The sequence below is a fragment of the Xyrauchen texanus genome, chromosome 10, assembly GCF_025860055.1.
Source record: "Xyrauchen texanus isolate HMW12.3.18 chromosome 10, RBS_HiC_50CHRs, whole genome shotgun sequence".
NCBI classification, from domain to species: domain Eukaryota; kingdom Metazoa; phylum Chordata; class Actinopteri; order Cypriniformes; family Catostomidae; genus Xyrauchen; species Xyrauchen texanus.
In genome coordinates, this window is record NC_068285.1 from 47,674,785 (window position 1) to 47,700,497 (window position 25,713).

General features: G+C 40.2%; 1 protein-coding gene across 2 annotated transcripts in view; it reads right to left on the bottom strand.

The window, feature by feature from the left end:
* Positions 1-25,713, bottom strand: part of actr5 (actin related protein 5) — a 105,922-nt gene that overhangs the window by 15,017 nt on the left and 65,192 nt on the right. The window contains exons 4-8 of one of the 2 annotated variants that reach the window (XM_052135535.1): positions 24,152-24,369; positions 23,935-24,072; positions 4,017-4,118; positions 3,786-3,925; positions 15-147 (exon numbers count right to left, since the gene is read on the bottom strand). In XM_052135535.1, coding sequence (XP_051991495.1) covers positions 15-147; positions 3,786-3,925; positions 4,017-4,118; positions 23,935-24,072; positions 24,152-24,369 — 731 coding nt within the window. Of the gene's footprint in view, positions 1-14; positions 148-169; positions 986-3,785; positions 3,926-4,016; positions 4,119-23,934; positions 24,073-24,151; positions 24,370-25,713 lie in introns of those variants that run through there. The other variant, XM_052135536.1, reaches the window with a different exon arrangement.

Sequence of the window (25,713 nt, forward strand, 5' to 3'; positions counted from 1 at the left end):
AGTGTTAATCAGACCTGAAAGTTAGACTGAAAAGGTCTGATGGCGAGCAGATCTCTCTCAACTCTCTCTCGGAGCCCACAGTACTGCAGGTTTCCTCCAGTCAGAAACACGTTCTTCACCAGCGCCTCCTGCTGCTCAGGAGAATACCTACAAACAAACACACTTGTTTTCTGTCATTGTGGAGACTTTCTATTGTGGTCATACTGAGCTGAATGTTCTTTCCCCTACCCCTTAACCCAACTCAAACCTTTCTGTATTATTAGATTTTAAATAACACATTATTTACTATGTTTATTAAGCCTTTTCCTTATAGGTCCATTAGCTGAGCCCAATAATGTAGCTGATTTCAAAACCTGACAAACACACATACACACACTTTATTATTTGTGGTTTACGAGGACTCTCCATAGCCTGTATTTTATACAATACAAAGTGTAGATTCTATACCCAAACCCTGACCCTCAAAGAAAACTTTCAGCATTTTAACATTTTCAAAAACACATTTAGTATGTTTAAGCCTTTTGGTTTATGAGAACATTTGAGGTGTCCTCATAAACCACATTTATAGCTTAATTACATACAGTATCTCAAAAAAGTGAGTACACCCCTCACATTTTTGTAAATATTTGATTATATCTTTTCACGTGACAACACTGAACAAATTACACTTTCCTACAATGTAAAGTAGTGAGTGTACAGCTTGTATAACAGTGTCAATTTGCTGTTCCCTCAAAATAACTCAACACACAGCCATTAATGTCTAAACCGCTGGCAACAAAAGTGAGTACACCCCTAAGTGAAAATGTCCAAATTGGGCCCAATTAGCCATTTTCCCTCCCCGGTGTCATGTGACTCGTTAGTGTTACAAGGTCTCTGGTGTGAATGGGGAGCAGGTATGTTAAATTTGGTGTCATCGCTCTCACACTCCCTCAAACTGGTCACTGGAACTTCAACGTGGAACCTCATGGCAAAGAACTCTGAGGATCTGAAAAAAAAAAAAGAATTGTTGCTATACATAAAGATAGCTAAGCTATAAGAAGATTGCCAAGACCCTGACACTGAGCTGCAGGACGGTAGCCAAGACCATACAGCGGTTTAACAGGACAGGTTCCACTCAGAACAGGCCTCACCATGGTCGACCAAAGAAGTTGAATGCACGTGCTCAGCGTCATATCCAGAGGTTGTCTTTGGGAAATAGACGTATGAGTGCTGCCAGCATTGCTGCAGAGGTTGAAGGGGTGGGGGGGTCAGCCTGTCAGTGCTCAGACCATACGCCGCACACTGCATCAAATTGGTCTGCATGGCTGTCGTTCCAGAAGGAAGCCTCTTCTAAAGATGATGCTCAAGAAAGCCTGCAAATAGTTTGCTGAAGGCAAGCAGACTAAGGACATGGATTACTGGAACCATGTCCTGTGGTCTGATGAGATAAACTTATTTGGTTCAGATGGTGTCAAGCATGGAGACCAGGTGAGGAGTACAAAGACAAGTGTGTCTTGCCTACAGCCAAGCATGTTGGTGGGAGTGTCATGGTCTGGGGCTGCATGAGTGCTGCCGGCACTGGGGAGCTACAGTTCATTGAGGGAACCATGAATGCCAACATGTACTGTGACATACTGGAACAGAGCATGATCCCCTCCATTTGGAGTCTGGGCTGCAGGGCAGTATTCCAGCATGATAACGACTCCAAACACGCCTTCTGAGACGACCACTGCCTTGCTAAAGAAGCTGAGGTTGATGGTGATAGACTGGCCAAGCATGTCTCCAGACCTAAACCCAATTGAGCATCTGTGGGGCATCCTCAAACGGAAGGTGGAGGAGCACAAGGTCTCTAATATCCACCAGCTCTGTGATGTTGTCATGGAGGAGTGGAAGAGGACTCCAGTGGCAACCTGTGAAGCTCTGGTGAACTCCATGCCCAAGAGGGTTAAAGCAGTGCTGGAAAATAATGGTGGCCACACAAAATATTGACATTTTGGGCCCAATTTGGACATTTTCACTTAGGGGTGTACTCACTTTTGTTGCCAGCAGTTTAGACATTAATGGCTGTGTGTTGAGTTATTTTGAGGGGACAGCAAATTTACACTGTTATACAAGCTGTACACTCAGTACTTTACATTGTAGCAAAGTGTAATTTCTTCAGTGTTGTCACATGAAAAGATATAATCAAATATTCACAAAAATGTGAGGGGTGTACTCACGTTTGTGAGATACTGTATGTATAATCTAGTATAGTGCAAGTGAACAGTCCTCGTTACCCATACATTCCTAAATACACACTAGGCTGCATTTCAAATTATTAATACAAACTGAGTTAATAATCAAATGTGACAATCAAACTGAGACAGCAATCAAATAATCTTACTGCCCTTTCTCTGAAATGTAGCACTTTTGAAAAGATGTCACTTTAGCAAATAAAACATTAGCTGACTCAGTCTAGCCGGTGCATCATCCAAGCCATATCAGCTCTCATCCTCGCATGTAGGTAAGGCTTACTCTGCAGCGGGCCATGCTACACCCCTGATCTGGCACTCCGAGCCACAAAGATTACTGCCCAAGCCATTGGCAGACATATGGAAAGCCTGGTGTCCACTGAGCGTTATATCTGGCTTAAAAAAAAAAAGGATAAAACAGTCCAGCTCGACACTCCGGTGTTGCAGCAGGACCTCTTTGGTGATGCCATGAGTGCTTTCACAGTGTGGCTTTAGATGACTAAGCAGTCGCTGGCCTACAAGCACATCTTGCCAAGGCAAGTTGGCTCTGTAGCACAGCTGGCTTGCTTAGACTCTGCCTTGGGGCAATGTCCAGCGAAGCAGAGTAACCTGTAACTTCAGCTCAAAAAGTGAGGCTGAGTAAGTGGTTAGGCCTCAGCGGCCAAGGCCAAAGAGTATAATTGTGCTCTCTGACCCTCGGCCCCAGCAGAAACCCTCCTACTAGGTAAGTAAAAGGTTCCAAATTCCCTCGCTCTACCTGCATGCCAGGATAGAGATGATGTTCACATCAATGTTGCTGATTGTGTTGTTGTTGGCAGCAAGGCAGTTGTTTGCCATGTTCCATTAAAGTGTTCAAGCCTTAAGGTTGCACAAGGTACAAACATGTTCACAAAAGCAAAAATCCAGCTTTGACCTACTCCGTAAATGAAACTGAAATAAAATTCACCCATCACAATATTTTTCAGGTGAGCAGATTTGAGTGTTAAACCGGGACAGGGGAAGGGGTGCCCTATGTAAAAGTGTACATTTAATTTAATATTCCATTTACAATTTTTTTAATCACATTTAAGCCTTTTAAAAATGTGCGGTGACAAATACATTTTTGAAAGTACAAAAATAATGTCATGAACTTATTAACAAGTTGAAACCAAAGAAATTAAGCAGAATCAGACATAGAACAATTAAACACTTGTATCATGAAAAAGTACAGTGTATCATAGGTGTCCCTATATGATTTGCCATGTCCAATTTACCTCTGTGAGTGTCGGAAAAACTTTTAGAATGACAGAAAAACACCTCACTAGCATTTTCATGTAGTAAATGGGTGAAGAAGACTCACACCATGAGTTAATGTATGATTGTCTGTAAAGCTGCTTTGAAACTATGTGTGTTGTGAAAAGCGCTATACAAATAAAAATGACTTGAGCTTGAAGCCTGAAAATCAAAAGTACAGTTTCAAAATAACTTCCCAGACACTGGCGACCACTCTAAGAACACTAAACAGCAGCATAATCATTTGATTTCTATCAACAAATATAGCTAAGTAATTCTACTGTAATTAGTTTTCTTACTTACTGTTCCAGCACAAACTGTAGCGCCTCCATCAGGCCCATTTGCTCTTCACCAATCACAGATGGCTGGAATAATATCTCTGGCACGCGTAGACGTTCGGTGCCGATGAACAGCTGGTGATACTCAGCCAGGTTAAACAACGGCTGTGAAAATAAGAACCGCATGTGCAGTCAGTAGACTATCACAGCACACCACACGAACCTCTCAACGACATCATGGCTGATTTCACAGTACCTGGGTGACATTGGTAGTTTTTCCGTTCTCATTGTTTACTTCATTTAAATCTGGCTTTTTTTTGTCATTTCCTTCATCCACGGGCGGCTCCACCTCTGCAACCTGATTCAACAGTGACTTTAAAAACATGTTCTACATTTCATCTTAACTTTTATAAACATCAAACAGAGAATGCAGCATATTTACATGTTTTTAAATTATTCCAAATGGTTACTATGGCTACTTCTATCATGTCATTTTTTTGTCAATTTGACTAAAAACATTTCAGTTGACATTAATGTGCAAAATGTCAAAAACATGTCTCGAACTGTAACTGACCACACTATTTAAATATATATACATATTTGTTGTATTTTTTTTTTATTATTATAAGCTACTATTTAAATTATTTAAACGTTCAACAACATAGAGAATGCAGCTTAATTTGGCCACATAAGCAGTGTTCTAACAGGTTTTTGAGGAGTGAGCATGTGCGTGGAACAGACCAAATAACAAACGGAAAGGATAACAGCAGAAAGAATTCAACATTTCTGGGACTACAGTGGATAAAGCAAATACACTAGAAACAATACCCATTCATACACACCAATGTAAAATATCGACCGTCCCTGACATCCACGTTTATGTACCCGTACCAATGTCGTAGTCGAGACCAGCTCATCCGAGTCCAAGTCCAGTCTGAGACCAGAGTTGGATGAGTCAAGACAGAGACCAGAAGAGGGTCAAGAACAAGTCAAGAGTGAGACTAGAAGATAAAGACCAGAGAGGACTGACAAGTTTCTGAAGAATAAAATAGGATTTATAGACAATTGGAAGAGTTTTTGGGGTAGACCTGACCTGCTAAAGAGAGAGACGGACTCCATCCCTCCAGGGAAGGTGCCGCTCTCCTCTCTAGTAATTTGTCTCATAGTCTATGTAATAATGATAGTGTTTTACTAACTGGGGCTGTAGGAGATTTTATCAGGTATAATCAACATAAACATTGTTGATTTGTACCACAGTTATATCTGACAGGCAAGCATGCAGTTTACTGTGTGTGAGTGAAAAGAGTTTACTGTGTGTATGTGTGTGTGTGCGTAGGCCTGTGGTCTGATGGAATGTGTGCTCAATATATGTGTGACTATTTGAAGGTTTGTGCAGAAACAGGAATAGCTTTACATGTGTGCTCTCATGACTGCTGGGAGAATTTATGTCTTCCAAAGGTGGTTCCTGTTACTTCTTAAAATGGTCAGACTAGAGTCAAAAAAGAGGATTATAGATGATGCATTTTTAAAAAAAGTATAAGCCCCACCTTGTTTGAGGAGATGTATTTAAGTGAACAAAACTATGGAATCACTCCTCTGCTCTCTTCTGTCCCTGTTCGGGCACCATTTGTTGTAGCATCGCGGGCTGGCTGGGAAGGCAACACAAACAGGTGGCCACCATTAAAAGGTAAGCAACTTTCGCTTATATAAAAGTTTGTGTTGCTTGCCAGTTTGCCTGTGGTGGTAAGAACGCTCAAAAAGCTCTTCTAAACCAATAAGGAAAATAAAGGGGTTTTGATTCCAGAAGAAATAATTGCATGCAATGATCTGTTTTTATTTGCTGTTAAGGGTCTAGATGAACTAGCAGTAAATGAAGGTAGATAAAGTTCAGGAAAAAGACCTACAGATACCGCTCTATTGAATAGCAATAAGAGGCTGCATGGGTAGGCAAAATAATACAAAATAAAAATCAATCCTGCAGGTTACTTAGGATAGGAAAAATAATAATTGCATTTTTAAAATTTTATTTTATTTTTTGAGAGCTCTGTGTTTATGAAGGCCTTGTGTTTGTAATAAGTGTGACATTTCTGTGGTTGTGAGAGTATCTGTGTTTGAAAGAGTGTGTAGAGTGAGTGTGTATGAAAAAGTATGACTGAATAAAAATATAAGCCCAGTACAGGGATTGAAATGTGAGATGAATCCTTGGCAATAAAAGGAACACTGAGTGGATGTAATATGAGCCCAATAAATAAATAAGGGACAAGATGAATGGAGTAAAGTTGTCCAATAAAGAAAGTTTGTCTTTTGTGTGTTGAATGGAGTTTGGAAATGAAAGCTGTCTCATAAAACTGTGGAAGGAAATTTCCTTAGGTAACACACAGAAAACTAAAATCTGAGATATAGTAGGGTGTGGGACCAAGACAGAGAGACTCTTCTGCCAGATTGTGAGGTTTATTTTAGACTGGCAGCTGTCTGTAAAAATATTCCAGATCTCTGAACTAGTCTGTAACATAAAAGAAGTGGACTTCATACTGAGAATTTGTGCATTCAAGAAATATATCTGAGCTTAAAGTTCAACATTTAAAGCACAGGGACATGTAACAATAAAAATTAGAAAATGAAATAAAAATTAAACAACTTTAAAGTAATTGAAATCCTGTTGAAAAATCAAAATAGCTAGGAGAAAAATAAAATAATAAATAATAAGAATAAGAATAAGAATTAAAGCTTTGAGTCCAGTATATTGTTTTAAAACAAAGGTCAACGGAGTAAGTGGATTTTAAAACAAAAGGTTGTTATAAAATAAAAGGTATAATTATGGCAGCAACTCCTGTGGATATATTAGGATTAAAATATCCATTGTGTAAAGAACTTCTAGATAAACTCTCAAACAAATGGCAAAAAAGAACCAAAAATAAGATAACAAAATGGCCAAAAGAAGGGACATTTGATGTAGCTTTGTGCGAGGAAATGGAAACATTGATAAAAAATTATAGACCTAAGGAAAGTAACAAAAGTAAAAAGAGAGAAGCAAAAAGAGAGGGGAGAGCGCGAGGAAGGCTATTGGCTGTTGGTAGGGATGCACCTAATATTCGGCCACCGAAAATGTTCGGCCGAAAATGTCCCAAAATGCATTTTCGGTTTTCGGCCGAAAGACTTTTATCACCGAAACAATACGGCTGAAATGTTGTGATGACGCAAACAGAAACCGCGACCTGCACGTGCTTGTCTGAAGCAAACATGTCTGCGGTGTGGACATATTTCAGTATATCTGAGAAAGACCCACGGACAGCGATTTGCAAAACATGTAATGCCAGAATTTCAAGAGGGGGTGCATCTGCAAAGACTTTCTCCACATCGGGTATAATTTATCACCTGAAATCCAAACATTCCGATCGCTACGCTGAATATGAGAGGAACGCGGCACAGAAAAGGAAAACGCCTCCGAGCACGCCCACTCCGTCTGTCGCGGACGTTTTTGAAAAGGCAAGGAAGTTTCCCAGTGATGGTGTCAAGACAAAGGGCATTACACAAAAGATTATGGAATGCATTGCCTTAGATGATCAGCCATTCTCTGTCGTAGAAGATGTGGGACTTTGTAGGCTGATCGAGCACATTGAGCCCCGTGTTATGTCATGCCGAGCAGACGACATTTCTCAGAGGTGTGTTTACCTGAGCTGTTTAATGTTGTTGCAACTAACGTCCATGAGCATATAGCTGCAGATATTTCAGCAATCAGTTTCACGTCAGACATATGGAGGTCAGACGTCAGCATTACCAGTATGCTCAGTCTAACCGCACAATGGATCAACGCTGATTTCCAGCTGCAAAAGATTCTGCTCCATTCACAAGAGTTTCGAGGGTCACATACAGCAGCAGTCATTTCTGATGCGCCAATATGTTCGACACCTGGCATATCGACAAATATAAAGTGCATGTCATTGTCAGTGACAATGCAAGAAATATGACAAAAGCGATAGAAGACAGCCAGCTGAAGGGAATACGGTGCATGGCCCACACACTACATCTTGCTGTGAATGAGGGAGTGTTGTCTCAACGCAGCGTAAAAGACATACTGGCTATAGGCAGAAGAATTTGTAACACTCCCCAAAATCTTTAAGTGGAGTTTACACCATAATGGGAACAACAGTACCGTTTCTATTGATAGGTTTTGATGTAGAGAAAATATACTTTACACAGATGAAACCAATAAATCCAAGTGTATTTACAAACCCAATATAATATTTACAATAACTACAAGATATGGTGTATATACATGTAAAAGTGAAGTCCAGAGTGTTCAGAGTCAATGAAAGTGATTAGATCAGCCTCACCGGGAATTTTTGATAGTCCGTGAGCACGATCAAGTGATGAATGATGATGACCAATGTCCTCAGAATAAAGTAATCCTGGCAGCGAGCCAAACGAATATACTCCCACAGAGGAACGGCGACCTCGCGCTTCCAGGTCAGTCACCAGTGTAATCCAATTTGAATGAGTGAAAAGTTTTTGAGCGTTTTTGTGAATGAGCCTCCTCGTAAATGAGCGTCCTCAAAACCGGCATACCGGTTCCTTAAATAGAAAAATGACAGTCTCTTCCTGTTTACGTGGCAGGACATCACGTGACACGAAACCACGCGAAGTTCTCGCGTGAACAGAGATCGGGGACAAATACACCACAGCTGAGGCAAATACAGAATACAGGGGATAATAATACAACTAATAGGCAATAATGACTAAACATAATTAGTTTGATGTCATAAACCATATATATAACATCCCCTTATGTGGCCACACTACATAGATCCCCCAGCCTTCGGCATAGGAGGAGATCGTCCGTACCAGCGTTTCAGTTAACCACATTTAAAATATCTGTTTTACATGGGTCTCCCCAACGAACAGTGTAATTTATTGGCCCCATTTTTTTTATTATTTCAGCTGGTCCCTCCCACTTGGGCGCTAGCTTAGCAGAGTATTTATTCGAGGAAGACGAGAGAGGGTGAGTTTTAACCCAGACTAGATCACCCGGCTGAAACTACGCATCTTTCCGTTGGGCATTATAGTATCTAGCTTGTCTAGATTGTTGCACCCCTACTCGGTGCTTTACCTCCTCTGCCATGATGTTCTTTCAATTATATTATATGCTGTTTGGTCAGGAGTGGGATTTTTGAGGATTAACCTCTCTAGTGGACCGTGTAGCTGCCTGCCCATCATTAATTCAGCAGGGGCTCTACCTGTAGTTTCTTGATGTGCTGTGTTGATAGCAAATCTTAATTCAGGCAACCACTGGTCCCATCTCTCATGATGTTGTCCCACATATGACACAATCATTGTTTTTAACGTCCTGTTAATTCTTTCCGTCAGGTTTGTCTGAGGGTGATAGCTGGTAGTAAGTTTTTGAATACTTCCCCAGGATTTGCAGAGCTCTGCGAGCACATTGGAGGTGAATTGGGCTCCCCGGTCAGAAATGATGTACTTTGGCACCCCCCATCGGGTAAAGATCTCTTCCCTGAGAATTTTGACAATCTTAGGGGTCTTACTATCTCGAAGGGGGAACAACTCTACCCATTTGGTGTAATAATCAACGAACACCAGTAAGTAAGCGTTTTGTTTCTTACTGGTCGGGAAAGGTCCCATGAAATCCATCCCCCAAGTGTGACCTGGTTCAGTAACTTGCATATGTTTTAAGAATCCGCTTGGTTTTGTATTTTCATGTTTATATTTTTGACAGGTATCGCATCCTTTGACGTACTGCCAGACATCCTTATGGACAGTGGGCCACCACGCCGCCTCCAAGAGCCTCAGTAAGGTTTTCAGCCGTCCCAGATGTCCTCCCAGCGGGTTATCGTGTACGTAATGCAAGAAACCAGGAATTAATGCCTGAGGAACAACCAATTGGAATTTATTTCCGTTGTTCTTGACAGGAACCCGGCGATATAACACCCCCTGGTGGACCTCAAAGGTAATCTTTTTATCTTGAACCTTTCTGGTTTTTTGGGCCAGTTGGAGGAGAGACACCGTATTGTCATGACTGTGCTTGATAGATTTCCTCTAACGTGTGGGGTATGTCTGAGGCACATTTTGATGTTGTTATGGCCATACAGTGCCCACTTTCACTTTCTTGAGATTCGCAGGCTCGTGATAAGGCATCTGGTCCCAGGTTCAGACATCCTCTTCTGTGATGTACTTGGAAGATCAATTGCTGCAGCCTAAGAGTCCACCGGGTCAGCCGAGAGGAGGTTTTAGGGCTGTTGAAGGCCCAAGTTAAGGCAGCATGGTCGCTGTAAACGTCAAACTGTCTTCCTTCAAGGTAATGTCTCCATTTTTCCACTTCCCAGACTACAGCTAGACACTCTTTTTCAGCCGTCGAATAATTCACTTCAGGTCCACGCAATGTTCGTGATGCGTAAGCTATTACCCGTTCCCCCTCAGGAGTTTGCTGGGTAATAATGGCTCCTAAGCCCACATCAATGGCATCTGTATGAACCTGGAAAGGTTGATTGAGGTCAGGTTGCATCAATACTGGGGGGTTTTGTAACAGTTATTTAATAGTCTCCAGGCTGGTTTGGCACTCAGGAGTCCAATCCCACTTAACTCCTTTCTTTTTCAGGTTGTTTAATGGAGCTGTGATGTCGGCAAAATGGGGAATGAACTTGTGGTACCACCCGGCTAATCCCAAGAAGCGTTGGAGGGCTTTAATGTCTTTGGGAGGAGGATAGTCAGCAACCGCTCTGGTCTTTTCAGGATCGACCTCCACTCCTTTCTCCGAGACTATATGTCCAAGAAACTTCAACTGCTTTTTAAAGAAGTGACACTTCTTCATGTTTAGGGTAAGTGATGCTTGGTTTAGTCGTTGCAGGATGGTGTTCAGATGTTGTACATGTTCTGGTAAAGACCGTGAATAGACTATGATGTCATCAATGTAAACGAAACAAAACTTCCCTCTCAACTCTGCTAGGACCTTCTCCATCAGCCTCTGGAAGGTGGCAGTGGCATTCCGTAATCCATATGGCATGGAGCGGAACTGGAATAGACCTTGGGAGGTGATGAAGGCTGTTTTGGCTTTACTACCTTCCTCCATTTCAACCTGCCAGTACCCTGACTGCAAATCCAATGTGCTGAACCAGGAGGCGCCTTCCATGGATTCTAAGATGTCATGAATAATTGGCATTGGATAAGCGTCAGGTACGGTCTTACTATTCAGCCTCCTATAGTCTACACAGAACCTGTAGGAACCATCAGGTTTGGGGACCAGGACTACAGGTGATGACCACGGAGAGAAAGAAGGCTCGATGATATGGTCTCGTAGCATTTGTTCCACTTGCTCATCGATAATCTTCTTCTTGAAAGGTGAGACTCTATAAGCTCTGGATCTCATGGGCATTTCGTCGGACAGTGTAATTTTGTGCTGTTCCACAGATGTTTTTCCCAAGACTTGAGAGGTGGTACAAGGCCAATTTTCCATCAGCTTCTTTAATTCCTCCTGACTGTCGGAGTCCCAGCTGGGAACAACTTGTGTAAGTCAGGAATGGATGAATTCCAGGTTGGAGGTAAGGCATAATATAGACTCACCGCAGCGGTCGTGCCTATGTTTTCACCCATTAGACGTGAAGACAGTACAGGATTTAGAAGTGCAGTTAGAAATGAATGATATATATATCCTTTGCCTATTTTCAGTCCATATCTCCATTGTCCGACATCCACTATGGCTTCAGCGGTTCTCAGGAAGTCCAGACCAGCTATAAGGGGAAAGGCCAGGTGAGCATCCTTCATAATATAGGTGTCCAACCTGCATATCCTGTCATGCCACTCATAACAGACTGTTTTCCTGTTGATCGCCTGGTGCATTTTTCCATCAGCCATAATGAACCGTTGAAGAGGGCCTGAAGGGTCAGGTTTTGCTTCCCCTCCTAACAGTCTCCACAGGCTTTCCTGCATAAGTGTGTATGTGCTCCCTGTATCTAGCACCGCCTTCACCTCTTGTCCTTTTATCGTTATTGGCACTACTAGAAGAGATGTCATAGGGTGGGGTTGAGCAATGGATACTCCTGCTAGATTTTTAGAGGTATGGCGTTCAGGTGGTCTTTTATTTGTTGTCTCTTCGCTGTTCAATTTTCCCACTTTCTGCCAGTAATCTTTTGCTCCCATCCAGTCCTTCTCCACCATAGATCCCACCTTCACCAGCTGTTCCACTGATTTCACCGTCCCTCTCAGACAGCCCGCAACCCTTGGGTTGATGTTATTAAGAATACGGCTCACCATCTCCTCTTCAGTGATGGCCGGCTTCCATTTGAGGTAGAGGGGTCGGTAATCATAGGCGAAATCTCTCAAACGCTGATTGGGTTGCTGCACCAGTGACCTCAACTTGTCTTCCACTTCAGTGAGGTAATCCTCTGGAAGAAAAGCAGACATGAAAGCATCTTTGAAGGATTGCCAATCTGTTACCTTGTTCTTTTCTGCCTTCCACCAGCTTAAAGCGGGTCCTTTGAGCACTGTACTCAGGGTGCCAACGAGCTCCACACTAGGCAGGGGTCTAATGGCCAGATAATTTTCTACCTGTTCGATGAAATGTAGTACGTCTGCTGTCTCACCAGATTCACAGAAGGAAGGAAATTCCAGACGGATAGGGGGTTTCCTACAGAAAGATGACATACTGGGCATACCTGTAGGGTGAGCCAGGTTTGATTTTTGTGCTCCAGCAGTGACGTCATAGGTAGCGTTGCCTCTGTTAAGTCTTGTTGCTGGTATGGGAGTTTTCAAGGCACTGACTGTAGATGGGGAAGAGGCAGGGTAAAAAGGCTGTATTTGAGAACGAGATGGGGTGAATCGCTTCCTGTTTACGTGGCAGGACATCACGTGACACGAAACCACGCGAAGTTCTCGCGTGAACAGAGATTGGGGACAAATACACCACAGCTGAGGCAAATACAGAATACAGGGGATAATAATACAACTAATAGGCAATAATGACTAAACATAATTAGTTTGATGTCATAAACCATATATATAACATCCCCTTATGTGGCCACGCTACAAATTGTTGGCCACTTTAAACATTCTCAGCTGGCCTATTCCCGCTTGCAGTCTATGCAAGATCAGTTTGGAACACCAATAAAACGGTTCCAGCAAGACATGAGTACTCGGTGGAACAGCACTTTTTACATGTTGCAAAGCCTCTTTGCGCAAAAGCGAGTCTTGGCTGCATATAGCGTAGACCACGAGCTCCCCGCGACATTCACTTCACATCAGTGGGTCTTAATAGAGAACATTCTCTCTCTTCTTGCCTCCTTTGAGCAGCTAACTAAAGAGATCAGCTCCTCTGATGCATCTGTAGCGGACATTATTCCTTTAATTGCAGCACTAAAGCGTCTCCTAAGCAAAGAGGTTGAGACTGACCACGGACTGAAAACAATGAAAAGTACACTCTTAAGAGTCTGTCAGCACACGTTTCATTGAGATCTATTCGGATCCTCTGCACTTCATCGCGACTGTACTTGATCCGCGTTATAAAGACCATTACTTGGATGCGGAAATAAAGCAGCGCGCACAAGAAATGATCCAGGCCACGATGGATGCGGAGAACTCGCGTGGAGACAGAGACGGTGCAGCGCCCAGCGCAGGAGGAGGAGATCAGAGCGCAAAAAAAGAAAATTGATAACCCTCTTGCCTACTGGAGAAGTAATCACGGCCGCTTTCCTGACCTGGCAAAGATGGCACGCAAGTACTTGTCTGCTCCGTGCACAAGCACTGACAGCGAGAGACTGTTCAGTGCAGCAGCTCATGTTCTCGATGAGAAGAGGAACAGACTTCACTGTGATAAAGCAGAGAAGCTACTCTTCATCAAGAAAAACCTGCCACTTTACCTCAAGAAGTAGAATGGGCTTGTCTAGTGCTTAAATATTTATTATCCACTTTGCACATCTGCAATTCTTGATGCATTTGTTCTACAGTTAACATATGGTCTATGGCAGTCTTTCTTTTGATACACTATTATGTTGAAGGCCTACAGATAAAATATTGTTGTATCTTTAAGCAGTTGCACTTGTTCTGAATGCACTTTCTTGTAGTCCTACAGAGAAAAATTTAAAATGCACTTGACCTAAATGCACTTTGTTTTATGAGAGAACATTTCATTTTAAAACCTTTCTGCAGGCCAGTAGGCCTGTACATTATTATTTAATGTACACATGAGTGGGGTCAAGTTAAACATTTTAGTTTGAATTTTATTTTATACTGTGCATTGTTACAATGTGCTAAATAAATATTTGCATAATTTGTAATTGATTTATTCTTTGAATATATTAAATAAAATATTAATATATAAAATATTAATTTATGCAATTGCAATGCCTTGATTTTAGTAAAGTTAGTACACAGTCATAGCCATAAATGCAATGGTACTAATAGGCATAATTTATTTAGGCGTTTCGGTTTTCGGCCTTGGTTTCGGCCAAGAATTTTCATTTCGGTGCATCCCTAGCTGTTGGCCATTGGCGCAACAACTCCCAATTTGAATTAAAGGTCCGCAGGGACAATATGTACTTTGGGCTGAACAGGACCTTGATGGGCTTGTCGCTCACCTCCCTGATATCCACCAGGGGGCTGGAAAGTGGATAAGAGTGTTTGAAGAAAAAACAATGGGCAAACTGTTATCTGTGGGGGACATTAAAGCACTCCTGACAAAAGTTATAGGAGGAGCCGATATGGTAAAAATCCTTCAAACATCAGATCTTGAGAGAGCTGTGGATTCTTATTATATGGATGGAACTGTTTTTGATGCATACCGTCCAGCAGTGTGGCAGTCAATGCGTCAGGAAGAGACGATCTCTGAAGCAGAAGTAATTTACTTTGTTGATGGTTCCAGTTTTAGAGATTATATAGGAACTCATACAGGCTATTCAGTAATAAAGAAAAACAAGGATGAATTTATACAAGTAATATCTCAACATTGTGTACAGCCATGTTCTGCTCAATTAGCAGAATTATAAGCTATCACAATTGCATGCCAATTAGCAAAAGGACAAATAGCAAATATTTTTACTGATTCAGCTTATGCACATGGTGTATGTCATCTATTTGGGGCTGTGTGGAGACAGAGAGGTTTCAAAAAGAGTGATGGAACTCCCATCCAACACACTCAACAGATAGGTTAGTTAATTTCTGCTATGACGTTACCAAAGTGATTAGCTGTTATCAAATGTCAGGCTCATAAAAAAGAAAACAATTATATCATTAAGGGTAACAACAAAGCTGATTTAGAAGCTAAAAAAGCATCAGGATGTAGGGTAGCAGTATTAGCTCCAGCAATTTTAATAGAACCACAACCGCAGATAGAGGATATAATCAGAATTCAACAACAAGCAAGTCCATATGAACAGAACATGTGGCATCAAAGAGGAGCCAAGAAAGACACACAAGATATTTGGCGTTCACATGAAGGACAGATAGTCGCACCAACTACACTATTAAACATACTTATTACAGATGCGCATGGATTTGACCATTGCGCAAGGGGGGAAGTGTTAAGAAAACTTAAACAGCAAGGATATTGATCACCATACTTACATGCAATGGTAGATTAATTTCTGTCTACATGTGAAATTTGTGCCAAAAACACTGTTAGGAAAGGAACAACCACGCCAATAGGCCACATACCAATACCAGAAGGACCATTCAAGCACCTAGTAATGGATTATGTGGACATGATAAAGCGAGTACAAAGCAAAAGGTACATGCTTGTGGTAATAGACAGATTTAGCAGGTGGGTAGAAGCAATACCATCAGAAGATGAGGGGGCAGGAACAGTTATTAAATTTTTAACAAGGGAAGTAATCCTTAGATTTGGAATACCATCAGAAATAAGTTCAGATAACGGGTCAGCATTAAAAAAAACTGTAAAACAAGTATTGCAGCAACTAAGAATAAAACAGAGGTCAGGCTGTGTTTATCACCCACAATCCCAAGGGATGGTGGGAATGGTACACTCGAGGCCAAACTTAACAAAATATGTGAAAGTAATAAACTCAACTGGATTGATGCTTTACCTCTTGCGCTAATGAGTTACCGCATGCAAACTAACAGAAGCACGCATTTAACTCCGCATGAAATGCTTACAGGTTGACCCATGCCTGTGCCATATTGCAGAGGTCTGTACAAAGGATCCTCTCTAGAGCAATTGCAAATGGAACTGAGATCTTATATGAAAAAACTACCTGTAATACATAAAGCAATCTATTTCCAGGAAAAGAGAAAAGATCCTGAAGAAGAGACAGAGACATCTTGTCCAGTCGTTCCAGGGGATAAAATCTATTTGAGAGTATTCAGAAGAAAGTGGAATGAGCCCTGGAGAGAGGGACCTTACAAAGTGGTTACAGCTACTCCAACAGCAGTCCAAGTGGAAGGAAGTACCACCTGGTATAATTTGAACCACTGTACAAGTGTACCCAAAGTAAGAAAGAAAATAAAAACCCGACAATACAAAAGAAAGTGTGGTAAGACCAGAGACACAAGAGGAAAAGGTACAGAATGTCAAAAGTTCAGAAAGTGTTACACAGGGTGTGAAGCAAAGCAGAGAAGATCAAGAAAGCAATAGGAATGAATCCAATAACATGTGTGATGATCATCGCATACCTATTGCATCTGGCAATGGAAGTTCAAGCCACAGCCAACACCATTACTCAGGAAGTCAACCAGACTTCCCTATCATTGATTTTTCAGCCCTCAGTCAAACCCAGTAGCAATTCAGAAATAACGCAAACAAATCAAGAATTAAGTAAAAAACAAAAGATATCAAAACAATGTAGAAACATTGAAAATAATATCAATAGTAAATGGAAATATTAGGAAATTAGATAGGTTATGGGAAACAGCGCAAAGTAATGAATGGTATGAATGGGCAACTTTTACAGCAAAACTGCCTACTATGCTCCAAATCACCCCTAAATAAGGTAACGGTAATTACAAATCAGCATGACTATCAAAAATGTGCCAACTTTAATAGAACCTTTTGTCATTTAAAAATGCATGTTAGACCGTACTGCCCAGCAGAATGTTTGGCATTTTTGGGAAATTCCATTCTTAAAGATCACTTCAATAAACCACATTGGGTGTGGTGTAGATATGGGGATATAAAAGAGAACATTAAAATAAAAATGGAAAGGTAGAAATCCCAAAATGGTATGACATAGATTATAGCCAAGAGTATGAGTGTTATAGTAAACCTGAAGGAGTTCATGATTTGGGAGAATTTATGGGAAAATGTGCTACTACTTGGAACCTAGATAAAACAAATGCTTGGCACTCAGATGTACCTGTAAGAGCCCCAGAACTTCAAGCACAAGGATTGAGAAAGGGAATAAAAATATATCAAGAAAAGTGTGAGAATCAAACTAAAGCATTACAGTCAATAGAATTATATGAAGATCAAACAATAGTGGTGGCAGATTTTTTCTGGGTCTGTGGAAAAGAACAACTTATGGCGTCTTTACACTAGGATGGAAAGGGATATGCGTTAGAGTACCATTGATTCAGGAAATTACAAAGGCACAGTGGGAAGCAGGACAATTCATAAAGGAAGATAGGAACAGAACGAAAAGATAAAACAGACCCTAATGTGTTTTTAGACTCAATTGGTATACCTAATGAATTTAAGGCTAGAGATGAGGTCAAAGCAGGGCTAGAATCAATATTCATTTGGATTACACAAAATAAAAACACAAAGTGGATCAATTATATTTACTATAATCAAGAGAGATTTATTAATTATACTGATGATGCTTTATCTGCTTTAGGAGAGCAAGTACATGAAACAAGTAGAATGACATGGCAAAACAGACAGACTCTTAATTGGTTACTGGCAAAACAAGGAGGTATATGTGTTATGTTTGGAGATCAGTGTTGTACTTTTATACCAAATAATACTGCTCCGGAAGGAACATTTTGTGAAGTCATGATTAAATAAAAAAGATTAAGAACCGAAGTTAAATCAAATGCTGGAAGAGATAATCAAATGTGGGATTGGTTTGATTTAAAGTTAGAAGCATGGGGAGCATGGTTTGTTAAATTAGGAATGTTTTGGGGAATTGCAATAGTAATAGGAGTGTTAGTATTTTGTTGTATGCTGCCGTTATTAAGGTCACTAGTTATTAAAGCCACAGTTAAGCAAATGGAATTGCTAAGATGTCAAGATAATGGGAGAGTTACAGTAGAGCATAACCAAGGTATAGAACATCAGTGTTGGATTAAAAAAACAAATTGGGATTCACAAACATTGGATGAGGATGTTACCTCCATCCAATGAAGACGAAGATGATGAATAAAGATGAGCCATACCCTGGGTGAAAGTGCTAGCCTAACCTCTCCCCAACGGGTGACCCTCTACGATACGTAAAGTATCTGGGTTGAAGACATCTACATTACACTTTAATTATATGATGAATGTTTTGATTATGTACTCCACAAGACTATGGCAAACACAATTAAAACTGAACCAATTGCACATTTAGGATTATAACATGCTTATATATTCTTTTTCTGTGCTCTTAAAATAATTTGAGTAGAGATGTTTGGTTCTGTAATCTCCACCAGAGTGCGGTTGCATAATTGGGTCATTGGTAGTGCAATAGTGAGACTTAATTGAGTCACTAGATAGCATAGCTAAAGTGGCTGTATTATGAAACTGCACTCAGTGCTGTGACTCTAAAAAGTCACAAGGGGGGGATATGTAGGAGATTTTATCAGGTATAATCAATATAAACATTGTTGATTTGTACCACAGTTATATCTGAGCATGCAGTTTACCGTGTGTGAGTGAAAAGAGTTTACTGTGTGTGTTTAGGCCTGTGGTCTGAATTTGTGCTCAATATATGTTTGACTATTTGAAGGTTTGTGCAGAAACAGGAATCGCTTTACATGTGTGCTCTCATGACTGCTGGGAGAATTTATGTCTTCCAAAGGTGGTTCCTGTTCACTTCTTAAAAAGGTCAGACCAGAGTCAAAGAAGAGGATTATAGATAATGCATGTTTAAAAAAGTATAAGCCCCACCTTGTTTGAGGAGATGTATTTAAGTGAACAAAACCCAGAGTTGTTGAGTTGCTCTGCAGACTGACTCGGCTTTGTTATTTGTAACAATAAAGTCTACATTTCTGGAATCAAAACCTAAGAATTTGAGAGTGATTCTTCACAGATTATGGCAAAAACCTACAACAGGGCCCAGGTCAGGAAGCAGACAAACTGGTTAATTCGAACATCTGCTAGCTGCCTTGAGACGTCACACATGTCACATAAACTACAAAACATAGAGACAGTATCTCCAAGATATCTCATAGAGACTGTGTCTGTTCCCCGTACAACCAATCACAAAAACCTCACTAAATAATTTAGAAAAAATTTGATTAAGGTCAAACTTGAACAAAACAAACAACTAAAAGATAAATATTATATGAAAATAGGGCTACTAAACATTAGATCTCTTTCTACCAAAGCACTAATCGTTAATTAAATTATTACAGATCATAGTTTGGATGCGCTCTGTTTGACTGAAACCTGGCTTAAACTGGTTGAATATATTAGTTTAAATGAATCTACTTCCCCCAGGTTATTATTATAAACATGAGCCTCGTCTGAAGGGTTGAGGAGGAGGTGTTGCTACAATTTACAGTGAAGTTTTTGGTGTTACTCAGAGGACAGGATATAAATGTAAGTCTTTTGAACTAATAATGCTTAATATGACACCGTCAGATATAAATAAAAAAACGAGGTCGTCTTTTACCTTAGCTACACAGTATAGATCACCCAGGCCTTATTCTGATTTTCTTGGTGAATTTGCTAATTTTTCATCAGATCTTGTAGTTAATGTAGATAGAGCTTTAATTGTTGGTGACTTCAACATTAAAATGGATAATGAAAATGATACACTGGGATTAGCATTTATCTATTCTCTCAACTCTATTGGACAAAATGTAACAGGACCAACTCATCACCATAATCATGCACTAGAATTAATTCTGACATATGAAGAAATTCTGCAGCAGAGCGATGGCATCTCGGATCATTACCTTGTCTCTTGTATGCTGCGATAAGCTAATGTTTCTCAATCTACACCACGCTATCGTTCAGGTAGAACTATTCTTTCGACCACTAAAGATAGCTTCACTAATAATCTTCCAGATCTATCTCACACACTCAAGCCTAGAAGAACTTGATGAAATAACAAAAAATATAAATGCAGTTTTCTCTAGAACTTTTGATAGTGTCAAAGCACTTCCATTAAAGAAAATTTAAGAAATAAGCCCTGCACCATGGTACAATGATCACACTCATGCTCTTAAGAGAGCGGCTCGGAAAATGGAGCACATGTGGAAAAATACAAAATTAGAAGTATTTCGTGGTGCATGGAAGGACAGTGTCTGCAGCTACAGACAGGCACTAAAAACTGCCAGGTCAGCATATTTTAGCAAACTCAAATTAGAAAATAACCACAACAATCCTAAGTGTTTATTCAGTACTGTGGCAAAATTGGTTAGGAATAAAGCCTCAACAGAACCAGATTTTACATTGCAACACAAGAGTAATGACATGAATTTTTTTTACAGATAAAATTATACAATCATCTGTCATAGCACCTCAGAAAACAGTACCTAATAATTTTCCTCATGTTCAACTTCAATCCTTCGCTGGCATAGGTAATGAAGAGCTAACAAAACTTATCGAAACTTCAAAAGCCACAACATGTTTGTTAGTTCCAATACCAACTAAGCTCTTAAAAGAGGTATCTCCTGTAATTTCAGAACCTCTTCTTAATATTATGAACTCCTCGCTATGCTGAGGACATGTCCCAAGAAACTTTAAAATGGCAGTTATCAAACCGCTTAAGAAGCCACAACTTGATCCTGGAGAACTGGCTAATTAGACCGATTTCAAATCTCCTGTTTATGTCGAAAATACTAGAAAATGTGGTATTCTCCCAAATATGTAAATTTTTACAGAGAAATAGTATACACAAAGAATTTCAGTCAGGATTTAGGCCTTATCACAGTACAGAGACAGCACTTATCAGACTTAAAAATGACTTGCTCTTATCATCTGATCGCGGCTGCATTTCTCTTCTAGTGCTTTTAGATCTTAGTGCTGCATTCACATGATAGATCACGACATTCTCTTGAATAGGCTAGAGAATTATGTTGGCATTTGTGGAGTTGCATTAGCATGGTTTAGGTCCTATTTAGCAGACCGCTACCACTTTGTCTATGTAAATGAGGAATTGTCAAACCAAACAAAAGTAAAATATGGAATGCCACAGGGATCAGTTTTAGGGCCTCTGCTTTTCTCCTTGTATATGCTTCCCCTGGGAGATATTATCAGGAATCATGGAATAAGTTTCCACTGTTATGCCGACAATACCCAACTTTATATTTCTTCAAAACCTGTTCTCACAATTCTCCAAATTAGCAGAGCGTATCAATGAAATAAAATATTGGATGGACAGAAATGTCCTTCTACTCAATTCTGACAAAACAGAGGTACTAATTATTGGACCAAAAAACTCTATATAAAAAATTATTTAAAAAAAAATAAAAAAATAATCTTCAACAGCAAAGAACTTAGGTGTTATATTTGATACCAATCTGTCCTTTGAAAATCTAATTACCAGCATGCACTGAGCTAAATAGAAAACTGTTCTTTTAAATTGTAAAATAAGTTCACACAATGTTTTTACTGTATTTTGGATCAAATAAATGCAGTCTTGGTGAGCAGAAGAGATGGTAAATGGTCTGCACTTACACTCACCTAAAGGATTATTAGTAACACCTGTTCAATATCTCATTAATGCAATTATCTAATCAACCAATCACATGGCAGTTGCTTCAATGCATTTATGGGTGTGGTCCTGGTCAAGACAATCTCCTGAACTCCAAACTGAATGTCAGAATGGGAAAGAAAGGTGATTTAAGCAATTCTGAGCGTGGCATGGTTGTTGGTGCCAGACGGGCCGGTCTGAGTATTTCACAATCTGCTCAGTTACTGGGATTTTCATGCACAACCATTTCTAGGGTTTACAAAGAATGGTGTGAAAAGGGAAAAACATCCAGTATGCGGCAGTCCTGTGGGCGAAAATGCCTTGTTGATGCTAGAGGTCAGAGGAGAATGGTCCGACTGATTCAAGCTGATAGAAGTGCAACTTTGCCTGAAATAACCACTCGTTACAACCGAGGTATGCAGCAAAGCATCTGTGAAGCCACAACACGCACAACCTTGAGGCAGATGGGCTACAACAGCAGAAGACCCCACCGGGTACGACTCATCTCCACTACAAATAGGAAAAAGAGGCTACAATTTGCAAGAGCTCACCAAAATTGGACAGTTGAAGACTGGAAAAATGTTGCCTGGTCTGATGAGTCTCGATTTCTGTTGAGACATTCAGATGGTAGAGTCAGAATTTGGCGTAAACAGAATGAGAACATGGATCCATCATGCCTTGTTACCACTGTGCAGGCTGGTGGTGGTGGTATAATGGTGTGAGGGATGTTTTCTTGGCACACTTTAGGCCCTTTAGTGTCAATTGGGCATCGTTTAAATGCCACGGCCTACCTGAGCATTGTTTCTGACCATGTCCATCCCTTTATGGCCACCATGTACCCATCCTCTGATGGCTACTTCCAGCAGGATAATGCACCATGTCACAAAGCTCGAATCATTTCAAATTGGTTTCTTAAACATGACAATGAGTTCACTGTACTAAAATGGACCCCACAGTCAGCAGATCTCAACCCAATAGAGCATCTTTGGGATGTGGTGGAATGGGAGCTTCATGCCCTGGATGTGCATCCCACAAATCTCCATCAACTGCAAGATGCTATCCTATCAATATGGGCCAACATTTCTAAAGAATGCTTTCAGCACCTTGTTGAATCAATGCCACGTAGAATTAAGGCAGTTCTAAAGGCGAAAGGGGGTCAAACACAGTATTAGTAAGGTGTTCCTAATAATCCTTTAGGTGAGTGTATATAGTGCCTTTTTAAGCCTTAACGGTATTCAAAGTGCTTTACACTGCGTCTCATTCACCCATTCACACACATTCATACACCAATGTGTATTATATGTAAGGTGCTAGCCTGCCATTGGGAGCAACTTGGGGTTCAGTGTCTTACCCAAGGACACTTCGGCATGTGGAGTGTGGGCCGGGATTCGAACCACCAACCCTGCGATTAGTGGCGACCCGCTCTACCAACTGAGCCACAGCCGCCCCAGCCATCAAGAGACTTCTTTTAATAGTAGTGTAGGTCTAAAATAAAAAAACTAAGTCTTTATGTAAAGAAAATGTACAGTCAGATTACTTCTTTTAACGTAAAACTTGATTTGGATCATTAAGTCTCCTTACATTCATTCTCTATCGCTCATTGATAGACGCAGGGGAGGGGTCTTTTGTCTCAGGTGTGAATTACCTCAATATACATGATCGTTCACGTCTCCTCGCATATTACCTTTCAACACTAAAATTGTCTTACAAAAGTTCAATTACTATATTGTTTTGTATGAATAAGTGATCAGGATGGTTTTCACATCATTTTGTAGCAAAAACTCTAGGCTACAAGATCCAGTTCTGAAAAGTCTTGTGGACAAATGTTTAGTATGTGTTATATGGCCTTATTTTAATGACTTAAAATTAAGTTTTTTCAAAAACCGTCCATAAACATTATTTTCTAAAAAATACAAACATGTACAAACATGTTGCTCACATATTATTTTAGCCCAGTTTGTGCTGAATAGAGTGTTATTCAGACTTCAGCCATTAATATGCTTTTTAGCAACTGAAAAAAGCACAAATGTCAAGGCATGTCAAAACTTCTCCAGGACCCAAAACACCCTCAGACCCCAGAGGGTTAACCTTGTGTAAATTATCATGTAAACATTTAGCATTATAATAAGCAACAATGCCATTTCTAGCCTTTAAAGCACGTTACCAGGCACACTTTATTTTCTAATGAATTCTATAAAGAAAATCCATAACCCTCCCAACCCTGTGTACATGCAGCTAGTGCAGTAAAACCAAATGCATGTTTAATTGTACAAAAAAATCTGCTTGAGTATTAATGAAGCAGATCTCTTAAATTTAAAACTGTATGAAAACACTTTATATTTCTGTGGTCAGAGTGTACTGTATAAAAGCACAAACCTCAGTATTCACGAGCCGCTGCTGCTCCACACTCAGACTGAGTTTATGGATGTAGGACTGAAGCTCTTCAGCTGAGTCCATGTTGAGCTCTACCAGACTCCTGTGAAACATCTCCAGCGAGCCCTCTTCCAGCAGCTCCTGATGGAACACCACTGTTATAGTGCATGTGTGTATTTAACTTTTACAGAGATGTGTGTTTGTGTGTGTGTGTCTGTACCTGTACAGACAGCAGTGTCTCCAGTCGTTTTTGGTCTTCCTGTAGTTTCTGTTCTCTACGACGGTTGTTAATTTCCTGTAGTCGACAGAGTTGTTGCGCTTTCCTCTCGTTCCGCTCCTCAGCGCTCACGCAAACCCCTGCCACCCGGCCTGAGAACGGCAGCTGTACACGGTGGACTTCCTCTTTGTAAAACTCAGGACTGCGCCACTTCTCCATCTCTGACACACACAGTTTACACACAAAAACAAGACTACAGTTGAGACAAATGAGGTCCAATGAGCCAGAATCTCCCGTTTGTGTAAGACTGTTCAAATGGCAGAATAAAATGTTTTTGTGGGGAAATACAATGACAGATCCCTTGATTATCTTGTGTATATAGTATCACTTTTTAGTCAGATGTGTATAATTGGTTCAAAACTTAGTTTTATTCAGTTGTCCAGAGATATGGAATTACTCCTATTCAGTTTTTATTAAAAAAAATTTACATTCTTAAAAGTAATGAAACACTAGGGTTGCACCAATAAGGATTAAATTAATAAGAGTTAAGATTTGTTGATCTAGGATTTATTTTAATTTGAGTGAAATTTAAACATGGATTAACAAATCAGTGATTAAATCTTTCACTTGCTATTAATTTTGTCTGCCATGATGAATTAAACATGTCAAGTCAATTTTATTTGTATAGCGCCTTTCACAACACACATCGTTTCAAAGCAGCTTTACAGAAGATCAGCATTAACAGACAATAAAACTGTAATGTCTATAAAGTCGATTAATCATCATTGTGTAATTTCGATAAAATACGATTTTTAATAGTGTTTAAAAATAATTAAATGATAATTGTATTAATAACCCCAGTGAGCAAGCTGTAGGCGACTGTGGCAAGGAACACAAAACTCCATAAGATGTAGATTAATGGAGAAAAATAACCTTGGGAGAAACCAGACTCACTGTGGGGGCCAGTTCCCCTCTGGCTAACATTATGAATGTAATGTAAATATTAATTATGTATAGGTAAAATCATGGTTTAAAATTATTAAACTAAGTGTTAAGGGTCAGTGATTAAACATCGATTGTGTTTGAACTGTAAGATTAATGACCAAAGTCTTTGAAGTCCATCTTGATTAATTGCAGAAGTTCACATAGATGCAATTGTCCTTGTTAATTGGCTGATGAAGCTTTTGTTGGCAATAGTTAGTCTATGCATTCCATTTCAAGATCGTAGTCCATAAATAGACCGAGGTGATGCAGGTTGGAGTTGGCATTATTTCATCCTCTGAAGTCTGTCATAATAGATTGAAGTGATGTTTGGCTGGCACCGGCTGCATTTAGTCATCATCATTCTGCGACATGTTGCAGTGGAGTCCAACATGAAGCAGGAATGGAGCTGGATCCAGCCAGATCTGGTGACCTCAGGATAGGAGTCCCGAGGTTGAGACAGGGAAACAAATAAAAAGATGTAAGCGTAGATGCCATTTAATTTATTGCAGCGTTAGAGATCATGCTCAATGTTTCTGGTTTCTGGTTCCGGCAGACCCAACTAAAGCAGCCTAATTGTGGGT